Here is a 12,234-nt window from a genome sequence, read left to right on the forward strand (position 1 = left end):
CCACTTGCCAAGTCATCATCGGACAAGAAGAAACTTGTTGAGCTTGACAGCTTCGGCCCGAGTCGTGCCACTTCCAGGCAGCGAGCGGTTTCAATCTTAACGCTTTGGACTCTGAACCCTGAGCGCACGCTATCTACCCACTTTTTTGCGTCGCTCAAGATATTCACTGTTCATGAGGTTTAGGTACGGGGATCGCCTTAAGTTGTTTTCTGCAATAAATATTTTGTTTGTTTCTTCGCTTCTCTCGCTCGGTTCCTCTTGAGGAGATCAGTTTCCATCAGCCAGGCAGTTACCGGAACGTGTTTTGATCTTGGACGCATTCTTTCACCTTGTGTGCTGAGTGCTGTTGTTGTTTTTTTCTGCGTCTTCCTTCCGTTGGAAGTTGTTTACCTGACTGGGCTGAGGAGGATTAAGTTTTTTTCATCTTTCAACGGCTCTTGCCAAGCGCAAGCAAACAGCGCAAATCATGGAAATTGAGTTTTTTTTCGTGTTGCGCTTAATAGTTAGTTCCCCCCTTGCCGTGGTGTTTTCCGCGCCCGATTGTTGCTTGAAACGGGTCTCATCAAACGAGATTTTTTTTTATTATAGGTAAGGCGAGAGTGCCTACCTACTTCCCATGCCAAGCACGTTAATTGCGTCGGACTGACTGCGGTGGATCTGTCGAGGCGGTGCGCGGAGGCTAGACACGAAGGGGGAGAACTTGTTTTCGCGTCGTCTACGGGATTACGTTTGGGAGGCTCGTCCCAGACGGAAGAAAAGTACCAAAACAAACCGGCAGCTGATCGATTGTGGCTGCTGCGGCGATCGACCGAAATCGGCCAGTCCGCGCGCTAGCTGGTAGTAGTGATATCAAAGTGGCAGTTGGTGTGTAGGTAGCGCAAAACACGTTCGGTTCGGGTTAGGTTTAGCTTTAGCCGAAGTTGTGGGGTGGTTATAAAAGGGTGCCTTCGGGTCCGATTGATCATCAGTGTGCAGTTAATCGTCGATTAAGCGAGAACGTCCTTACGGTTCGGGTTCAAAAAAATAGAGTTATACGGAACAAGTTTTAGCTTTCCGGTGCAAGTTAAGTGTTTCCAAGTCTTCAGTGAACGGACTTAGTGCGCAAAGTTGGACTTTTGATTTTCAAGGAGAAAAGTTAAGTGGGAAGTGAAAGGATGTTGAAGCAAGGAATGTTCAAAATATGCTACAACAAGGCCCGCTGGAGTGGCATTCGGATTGTTCCGGCCAAGGCCCCGTCGCTGTATCAGGAGTGTGTTCGGGTGTTTGTGGCCGAGGTCAACCGGTCCAGTCAGAATGGGAAGCGGATTTCGGAGTTGCAGTTCCTGCCGACGGCAGCTTTGGTTAATATTTTCGAGGAAATGTGCCAATACCCGGCTCTGCGCGAGAAGCTGCGGGTCGAACTGGCTGATCCGGTTCTGTTTATGAGGTTGTTTACGCAGAATCGATACCGGTTGGTTCTGGATCGTTGCATCCGAGAAGCCTCGCTAAGCGGCAAGCCAGTCATGAATGATCTTGCCAAGAACTACTGTGATATGGTGGGCAAGGAAATTCGAGCCGGGGAACAGTTTTCCGAGCATCGCATTTCGTCCGGACTGAAGTTGGGCAACTATCTGTACGAGGGCGGCTGGCTGATGTCGAGTGCCTTGGTGCTAGATGTGGTTGCGATTATGATCTCGTTGCTAAAGGAGGATGAAACACGCAAAAAGCTAGAGTTAGATTGTTTCCAGCAGTTGCTGCGGGTTGAGGGGCTGTTCGAGTTTGATCATTCCGCCGAGACATGTGAGACGTTGAAATCGCTCGTTGCGGACGTCACCGACAGTGATATACTTGTTAGAACTTATCTGGTGATCGCCAGATATTACCACAACACCGATCGTCACGATCAGTGCCACGAGTGGACGCTGAAAGCCTTCCACCTCATCAAAGATTCGACTCCGGTCGATGACGTCATCGAGGTGCTCCAACTGAAGGCACTCTATTGCATTTCTAAGAAGCGCTTCGACCTTGGCAATATGCTAATCAGCCAGGCGATTCAGCGTGCTCGAAACCACTACGGAAGTCTTCATCGTCGCTATGCCGATGTCCTTCAAACGTATGGCCGCTGTCTGATGGATATGGAAGCCGTTTCCGATGCCGTGTCAATATTTATGGAACAACTCGATGTCATAACGCGACTGTACGGAGACAACTCGCCTCACGCACCAGCCATCATGGGCTTTCTGGCTTACGGTTTCTACATTCGCTCGCACTCCACCGGGCGTTTTGATATGGCTTTGGACCAAATCGATAAGGCAATCGCCCTGTCTAAACAACTGGAGCTGCAGTGCCACACCATCGGCCATCACGAGCTGCGCGAGATGATCGTCCAAGGTCGCGATCCAAAACTTAATGGATTCAAGGAAAGTCAACCCATTAAGGCCCACAAGTACGAGAGCTTCAGTTTTCCCGAAATCCGTGAAAAGTACCTGGAACTTCATTCCTCCTTCGATACTGTTTGTTGTTAATTCTACACAACCGATCCATCCGTTTTTATTTGCTTATGTTAAGCTACCATGAAAAGACTTTATCGCCATTTAGCTAGTTTTAAACGTTACAATTGTATAAACCAATAAATAATCAATAATCGAAACAAATCTTAAACAAACTCAGTGTCTGTTCAATTTTGAAGAAAACCCTGTGGGTAACTGGGGTGCGAAGTCTCCTAACGGTTGAGAGAGAGAGAGAAAGAGGGGAATTAAATGGTTCCACTAAGTCGATTCTAGGTTGGCCTACGTGATTCCCGACTGACAGATCAGCCGAACCGGTCGTGATCGATGGCTGTGTGGTTTGTGGCTTATGGCTTGTTTAATTGTTTCGTTCGTTTTGTTTGCTCATACCTAATATCCATATGGCATTCGAAGTGTGTGCTTGTTGACGACGGGGCGCAACAAATCCAATAGTGTGATGGGTGGGGTGGTTTTTGCCGGGGTGAATATGGTAATTTGTGACTTATTTTGTTTTCCAGATCGAGGCTTGTATGGGAACAGGTCTCTTTGTTTGGAGCGGTTTTGTTGCTTGGCGGGAAAAACGGGAGCTTTCTACGCATCTAGAAATGATTATTGTTAATGTGATTGTTATGTTAAGTTATTGGTCAACCAAACTATTATCGATTTCGTAACGGTGAATCTGCCTGGTAGTTCAAAACAAGAATAACGAGTTTGGGAATTCGGACGAAAGATTATTGTGAGGTGGACAATGGACAATCGAGCTTTGTTTCATTAACTAGATCGCAGATAAAAAGGGTTGAAGCCAAAATTATGGGAAAATGAAAGCATTATATTGAGCTTGAGCTTAGATAAACCGTACATTTCAGTAGTTGCTACTCCGTGATTGACAAGAACCATCAAAATTGTACATAGATCCAAATAAATGGGGCTTGGGATTAGCTTACCATTTTCTGTGTACACGTTTCAAAGGTTCCTTATCTTATATGGTCAATAACGGCGCCGGCCACGTCCTTACGGTTCATCGGGGAAAGGGAAGGATTGTTAGTTCGACTTCCGTTGCTACTAGAGACCGAATACACCTCTAAATCTCCACGGTCGTCACAGGAAGGGTGGTTTGTTAGCGGGGAAGGTAAATAGATCTGGATTCCCCTTGGGAAGGGATGTGATCAAAGCAAAGTTATATGTTTAACGATCGTCGTGTCGCACACTATCGAGTACCTCGCGTTTTTATTTAGGGCAAATACGTCCTAACGAGGCATTGTCATACACGTTCAAAGCACTTGGCACATGTGCAACTCACCGAATTTTACCGCGCGCTTATAACGAGAAGAGCAAAACGTCCTAACGTGGCATTGTCATACACGTACAATGCACTTAGCACCGGTGCAACTAACCGAAGATTATCGTGCGCTTTATACTAGAAAGGCAAAAACGTCCTTACGTGGCATTGTCAAACACGTACAATGCAATTGGTACCGGAATTTTATCACGCGTTTAAAACGATAAGAGCAAGAACGACCTAACGAGCAAAAATATTCTAACGCAACGAACCGACCCTACTGGCGGAAAAATAAAAAGTTTTTTTCTAGCATACAAAATCTGAATTTAAGCTTTCTGTTCTTCACATTTCGTACTCTTTTGCTTGAGAAAAAAGCAAGCGTAACACCTGAAACTTTGCCAAGTTCAAGATATGTGGAACAAATAACTTTATGCTTTGAGTTGACGTATCTCGATTCCGGTGCTGCTCTAAAAAACTAGTTGACTACAATTTCAAAGATTCATTCCTGGTTTACAATGCATAAGTGAATAATATGTCGTTAACAAAATTATGTATGTACCTCATCCTTGAGTCGGCTCACATAAGAAAACACCTACACTGCCTATTATCAAACTGTGCTGATTAAGTTAAAAACAAAACCCGATCTTACTTTTCCGTTTCGATAAAAATGATTTATACTTACGAGTATCCTATTATTTGTTAAACGTGCCAACAAGAAGAACCAGGAAAACATTTTCCGGATCATACCGGATACAACTTACCAACCTGCTGGCTTTCGGATTCGTCCTAAAACTCATTTATTGAAATTCGTATCCGAATTCAATCGCCCTTACAAAATGAAAAAAAAAAAAATGAAAGCATTATATTGATTCAAAAGTAGCTTGACTAATGCGTCCCAAAAAATGCAACAAGGATCAAGAACTAAGAACTGGTAATAATAAATTGAGGAAACGTTTATCACTAATCGAGTTCAAATACCGATTCCACCAATCGAATTGGGTAATAAAGCTTAGTTCTTTTAGAAATGGGACAGTTACGAATGCGTGTATCTCAAAAACCTTTCGTTTGATCTAAAAACTTTCTATGAAGGAAATGAAGGTAATCTTATGATTATTCGTGAAAAAATTTGAAAAAAAATATTTATCGTTTTTTGTAAGACTAAATTCTACTTTATTCTTGGTACCTCCCATCGGCTAGTGCACACTTTTTTCAGTCATGGTTGAGATCAGTTTTTCAAACTCAGACTTCGTCTAATCTGTATTTTTAGTGGCTACATCCTCTTCTTTCAATTTCCACTACTTTTTGGACCAATACTTCTCTTTTAGAAAAAAAACTGAGGACAATTTAGTGGATACAGATGTTTCGAAATTAACAAATTTGATTATTTTTGAGCCACTTTTTTAGCGTTTTTAGTGGAATTTCTGCTGGCAAAATATGGCAATAACTAAGTAAAACCACCATGAGATTAAACTTAAAGTATAATCGGTTAGTATAGATCGTAGTTTGCGAAGGGTACATAAAAGATTACACTTTTTAGGCTTTTAAAAGCAGCGAAAACCATAGTTTTCGTTTTGAATATTGTTATTTCTTTACACAGGAGCAGAATTTTGGCAAATCATAATATTTTTATACAAAATAATCAGCAAATATATACTTTAATATACTCGGGACCTTGCCACGAGCGGACATGGTATAGGATTCAAACGCTGGAATGTGTTTTGAAAAGGGTATTTCATAAGTTTTGTCGTTCATCAGAAATCATCTATCCCATAGCCTCGGAACCGGCAATACAGCTTACGAGCTTTAGAACTAGCAAAAATTTAGTGTTTGAGGTGTGGTTTGAATGACTCATTACCAGGCAACACTTTCAGCTTATCGGAGAAAATTTTTTTATTTGAAATTTCAGCGATCTACCCTTAGTTTTTCGATTTTTGAAAATTAAAAATGCTGGTATGAGACTTGATTCCCTGATGACCCTTAGCCGGAGTTGCCGATCATATGCTTCACTCCAATGCTTGATTTGAACTTTGTGGACATTTTTGACAGTATTTGCATACTTTTCCACCACTTACATACAGTGATTCTTCGAATAATCAACGGTTTTGTCAACTATCAATTTGATTATGATGGATTTTGAATGAAACTGTGCAAAATTATTTTTTCCTTTTTCTCTTGCATCGTAAATATCTCAAAAACGCGTTAATTTTTAATTTTGAAAAAAATAGGTCGGATAGTACTTTTTACAGGCAACAAAATGCTGGCAAAATTTTGAATGTCCGATTACTAGTAAACGAGCTATTAGCAAAAGAAAGTGTCCCATTTCTAAAAGAACTATGCTTTAAGCCGTTATGATTGGTATGGCAGCAATTAGAACTTTGGCTAAACTGTCGCTTTTATAAGTCCTAGGAGCCAAAGGGTATAAGTGCATAAGAGATGGTTTCGAGAAAACACGCTTCTAAGTTGTTATGTTGTTGTGTTGTTATCCATCCCATAAATATTTAACCTTTAGAGTTCCTGACAAAAACCGCTATATCTTCCTTGTTTCTGAACAGATTTGTACAATTTTAAAGCTTTCAAGGAGTCTACAGAATAGGGAAAACCGGAAAATTACCGGGAATTAAGACCCAAAACCGGGAAAAATACAAAAGCAAACCCAAATTCCGATTTTGATTCTGAGATCAATGATTCAACCTAAAATCCGGAATTCAGAATTAAAATTTAATTTTTCAAGCCAGAATTAAAATTTTCAAACGAAAAATGGGAAGAACAATAGGAAAGTTTTAAAATTAAACTAGAAAAAAAGCTTCGATATCCCTTAAATTACCTCTAGCTTGACAAAATTCACATTTTTCACAATCCATACTTAAAAACTATCTCAAAATAAGAGATAATAAGTTAAAAGTTCAATTGTATTTTTTCCGAGCACTGTATGACATAACACTCATCAAAAACACTCAAGCTATAAAAAAGGAAATTAAAATAAAATTTTGAATTCAGAACCCTTCGTTGCAGACTTTGAAATGTAAGTTAAAGGTAACATTATTATTTTCCAGTTTAAAAAGAGTTCAAGTGTCAAATACAAGACATTAATTAAAAACAAATAAACAATTTACAGTATTACTGTGTCTTTTTGTAGCTTCAGTAGCATTCTTTTTATCAAAAAACGTCAGCAGAGTTCAAATTGTTTTAAAACTTCTAAGAAAATGTGGATACAGCTAGTTTAAAAAAAAAATTGAGCCCAATTTGAGTTTTCTGTTTGGGCCAGACCGTTGCTATAAAGTTTTCTTGTCCAATTCACATTAAAAAACCTGGGCATATCCGAAATAGTCCGAATAAACCTATCAATGAATACTACATTAATTTCTTCTATTTATCGATTAGAAATATTTTCTCCACATTTAAAAACATAATTACGGCTAGAATAACTTTTTCTTAGATTTGACGAAATTAACCAAAAAACCGTTTTATCGGCTTTTGAAAAAATGTTTATGGCGCTTTTTTTTTTCGTTTCAATAGCTTAACTAAAAGACTTTATAATTAAAAGTCCTAAAGAGTGATACGAATGTCATCAAAAACACAGTCGGAACCGTAGCAGTTGCATAACATTTTCCAATGAAATTCGAAATAATCTCATTGACTTTTTCGGTTATCAGAAAAAAATGTCAAACGACTGGAGGAAATGTTATTCAGTTTTGCAATGACAGTCGCTCAGAAAAATGTCATCGAATTTTTCATCTCGATACCATTTTGATTCCACGACTGCATGGAAAATTTAAAAAAAAATGTCCGCGAACGACTGCTTCTATCAATTCCTATCATGAACAGATCAAGAGCGTTCTATAGATATGTTGCAAGTGAAATTCTGATAATTTAGATTTTTCGGATTCCAGAGCTGGCCAGATTGGCCCGTCCACATGGAAATAAGTAGTCAGCAAGGAACCGTTTTGACTGTCGCGACATTCATTTTAATCAATGTTCCGAAAATCAATCATTTTCACTGAGCAATGCTTCTTCAACCAAATCGTATAAACAATCATGCATGACAAATTTTTAATATTATTTCGAACGTTACAATTATGATTCTGTGACATTCAGAATGCCACCAAAACATTTGCTAATATGAATATCATCGAAGCAACGACCGACTTTCCTCTGCTTAGCTTAACATGTTTTCTATGACTATCACAATTTCGATGCAAGTTGTAACAAATAAACAAGTAACATTCATCCCAAATGTTATTTGACATTTTCTTGAAAGAATTTCTTAGCAATGACATTCACAAAATCCTAAAAGGACATGACTGCGACGGTCGCTTTCGTACTTATGAGTGCCGCTCTAGGCTTCCGAGAAATGTCAAATGACATTCTGACAGTTATCAACCCTGGTTCTAAATTTTATTCGACCAATATCTGGCTAAACATTGGTTATTTATTACTGAATAAAAAATCCTTTGAAACCTTGAGTTCAATTGAGCTTTGCTGGAAATAAAATAAATTAATCCGGGCAATTTGAATCACTGACTTTATAAGCGTTAGAATGAATATGAACAATGAAAAATTAATGTTAGCATCTCGATCATTATCTAAATTTGCTTAATATACGCTCATCACTCCTTTTCCGAAAATTAATTGAAAAAAAAATGACAAAACATTACTGTAGTTACTTGAATTGGACGACGAATCGGCAATGCAGTGTACCTCTATTGAATTTCTTTAACAACTCCAGTCTGCGATTTTAAATTTGAATTTTAACTTTTTCAACTGATCTAACCTTAGTTTTTTTACTAGTGATTTTTGAACTATCCTCTAATACAGTAAATTTCTTGAATTTGGCAAAGCATTTTCAAATTGATCATTCCCAAATAATTTCATCATTGAAACACTCTCACCTATGTGAATTTCTAATTTTATTGAGTATTTCTCTAAATATGACTAAATCTATTTTATTGAATCTTTTATTTTTTCCAGATTCATGATTCTGCGTTGAAAACATTCAAGTTCCATTCCTTATTTGTGTTTTCAAAAGTAACTCTAGATAAAAGTTTTTGTTTCTATTTTTTTATCTGATGAGAATGTTAATCTTGAATTAAATTTCAATCCGCATAACATTTTTCATTTTACAACACATAACATAAAGAAATGAAATCGAAATATTCGTTTGGATATGAATTATACATTTTGCAATTGCTGCATAATTGGCTCTGTATTCTTTTTGATATTTGTTTCTCAAATCTGGATTTAAAATTATGATTCCAATTTGTGACACTCAATTTTTGATTTGAATTAAATCCGATTTAAGGGTTTGAATTTTTATTTCTTGAACCCTTATATCTGTGTCTCCATAGAATTGAAATTGAATTTTTTTTTATACTTTGGATTCTTAGTCGAAAATCTTAATGTTTCTTCCCAATTGTCATGAGGAAACCATAAGCACATACATAGATTATGAAATGAAGAACAAATTATTACGTCTAATTAAATTATTAAATTCTTATCCATTTGACATATCTTATCAGATTTTTATTTTTCGATAAGTTTATTAACTCTTCTACAATTTTTGCACGTGATGTATCAATAACACTAGTTTACAAAATTTAAAACAAAATCGTGAACTACATCGTCTGATTCAAATTTTTTTGTGTAAATCTAAATGAATCCGAAAATGAAATTCAAAAAAATCTCAGTAGAACTATTTTTGAGAAATGCTCTGTAGTGTATTTGCTACAGCATGAACTTCCAGCGTGATCGACAGGACGAACAAGGAATAAGGCATAGGTAACCACCGATTTTTTTATCAACAGTTTTAGACTCGATGGTAACATTTTGAATATATGTATTTCTATGGACCGTAAATGTCAATCTAAAACAAAGATTTCAAATGTTTATTTATCGAAATCGGGTGAAAATGGCAAAAGTAATGATTGCTTAGCAAAAATAGTAATATTTTCATATTGAATAATTTAACAAACCGCAGTGTACGAGTCTTGGTAAAGGAAGAATTAAACATAATTAAAGTTGATCGTTAACTTACCAGAAGGTCACATGCTATATTTCAGTAATATCTTACATGGATTTTTGTTCTTTATTCAAATGTTGATTTTAAGGAATAAACAAATCTTAATTAATTTTTGATTTAATGAACTACCTTAGTAATTTCCTGTAGCAATATTCATCATTCTTTTGAATCTCTTTGTGCTACTGCATTGTCAAGAAAATTTGGAACAATTAACGATGTGTGGGTTTTTTTCTTGTTTTATTGATAAGATCCTAGGCTTCATCCCTTTATCTTATTCTATAATATAAATGAAAATGACCCTTAATAACTACACAAATTTTTAATTTGTTAAAAAGCACTGCACTTTTAATTTGTTCACTGGTCATGGTTAATTGAATAATTTCGACGATTGCGTTGTATCTGGCGTAATTCTGGATCTGATTACCTTACGCTCAGGCGCGGTCCTATGGGGGGGAGGGGGTGATCGGGGTGATCACCCCCCCCAAGCGGCAAAAAACCGTTATAAAATACCCGAAAAAGCTCGAATATGGTTATAACACTGAAATACTTGAAATATTTGTTCTGTTGTCATCATACATTTATTGCCTTCAATATACAGTTTCTTTTTTATTTGCTCAGATTTAGAAGGAAACAATAAAAAAAAACATTAAACTATAAACGTACGGAATCATGTGATTTTCAATTTTCTTTATTTTTAGAAATTTCTACCATGTTTAATAGATTAACAGATCTTGGTCGTTCTAAGAAGTAAAAAAACCTTTGGCCTTCAAGTGTTAAATTACTTTTATTGTAGGAAATTTAAATTTAAGTCAAATTATCCATCGGAGTGATCAGTTTTTCAGTAGGGGTTTTAGAAACGAATGACTTCAATTGACCATCCAATTTTCAAATCTTTCTTTTTGTCTTTTAGTCACCAATATTTCACTAAACAAATTCAATCGTAATTAACAAAAACTGTTGATGCCGCATTAAATTAATTTTTGATAAAGTTTTGAGCAGCGAAAAGCTTCCCATTTGTTTTTTTTTTGTATTTCAAAATATTTTTTAAATCGAAGGAAAATTATCAATTCAGAATCAGGAAAAATCATTCTGATAAAACTTCACTTAATGAATAAATAGCTAATACATATCTGAAATTTAAATATAAATTTGAATTTAAAATTATGTTTTTTTCTTTTGTTCACAGCTGGTTTATTGAGAATTTTTAAACTTCATAAGGTCATGTCAGATGTCTAATGCTAACCTCATTTTAAAATCTTAAGTAGTGTTATTTTCACTAGCGTTTACAAGGAATTCTAGATTTATTGCAAAATAAGAATTCAGGTTCTGAATCACAGTAAAGATTTTCTTTGGCGATTTTTTTCACCCTCAATTTTCCACCATTGAAGTATGAATGATAAACTAAAAATAAATAACCTATATTATGAAATTAAAAAACAAAAATTTAAATTTCAGATCTGATTTTATTTAATTTTGTTTGAAATGTATCACATCAAACATTCATATTATGGAAGACCATGAAAAAAATTCAAGTTCTGCCAAACAGAAATCGAATATAAAATATTCGTAATAAAAGTTTAAATTTTAAAAAATCTTCTCAAGAGATTTCAGCAACTATAAATCGAAAAAAGAGATCGCGTGTTACGACTCACGTGCGTTCCCTATGAGTTTTTAGAGCCAAAAAGAATCAAAAAAAAGTATTTATAAAAGCTGTTTCAATATGAAGGAATTGGGGTTGGCAATAGAGATTCAAATTCATCTCCAGAACCCAAAATCTGCTTTCAAAACTATAACACAAGGAAACAAAACCCATATTTTCCGAGGTGCAAAGAACTTGAAAACTAATTTTGACTTATTTAGGAGCACTACATGCAAATTTGTATTTTTATCAGCTCTTGAATCCGGTATAAATTTTGAAAATACAAGGTTCATTGAAAAAATTTTTGCACTTTTTAACAAAAGTGTAAAATATCAAAAAGATTTAGAAGAAAAGGTTTTAACTTAAGGATCAATTTTTATGAAGACTGTGAGTAATTTGCCATGAGAAAAAATAATAGAAGTAAGTATCTTTCCCCATTTTGTAATACAAGATGATTATCTAGACGAAATATGTATTGTTTTTTTTCGGTTATTTGTTACTTTTTGGCATTCTTCCCTCTATTCTGTATCGTTGAATGAATAAAGGATAATGAAAAGATTTTGCATATTTTTTTTGTTCATGTAGGTTAGTTACTTCATCAATTATCATTGATCGATGTCACTCTACTGCTAAGTTTTCAAATTAATAAATGCCAGAGAATAAGAAGGGAGTGAAAAAATCTGACAAAAAAATAGAGTTTGGGACGAAAAACTCTTCCAAAATCAAATTGCCTTCGCTTAATTTTTCCCTTGTGAATTAAAACTATTCCCTTATCATTCCACTTTTTTTCGGCAACAAGGCAATCTATCATGCT

General features: G+C 35.9%; 2 protein-coding genes across 4 annotated transcripts in view; one reads left to right on the forward strand and one right to left on the reverse strand.

The window, feature by feature from the left end:
- Window positions 1–12,234, reverse strand: part of LOC129744484 (Ig-like and fibronectin type-III domain-containing protein 1) — a 707,683-nt gene that overhangs the window by 263,837 nt on the left and 431,612 nt on the right. The window lies entirely within an intron of this gene.
- On the forward strand, window positions 953–2,644 carry LOC129744489 (amyloid protein-binding protein 2-like). The gene has a single exon (XM_055737021.1). The coding sequence runs from the start codon at window positions 1,155–1,157 to the stop codon at window positions 2,502–2,504; it is 1,350 nt and encodes a 449-aa protein (XP_055592996.1). The 5' UTR covers window positions 953–1,154; the 3' UTR covers window positions 2,505–2,644.

The sequence above is a fragment of the Uranotaenia lowii genome, chromosome 2 (genome assembly GCF_029784155.1).
Source record: "Uranotaenia lowii strain MFRU-FL chromosome 2, ASM2978415v1, whole genome shotgun sequence".
NCBI lineage: Eukaryota > Metazoa > Arthropoda > Insecta > Diptera > Culicidae > Uranotaenia > Uranotaenia lowii.

Excerpts from the sequence above, each read along its gene's own strand:
- LOC129744489 (XM_055737021.1), top strand. The coding sequence starts at position 1,155 with ATGTTGAAGCAAGGAATGTTCAAAATATGCTACAACAAGGCCCGCTGG.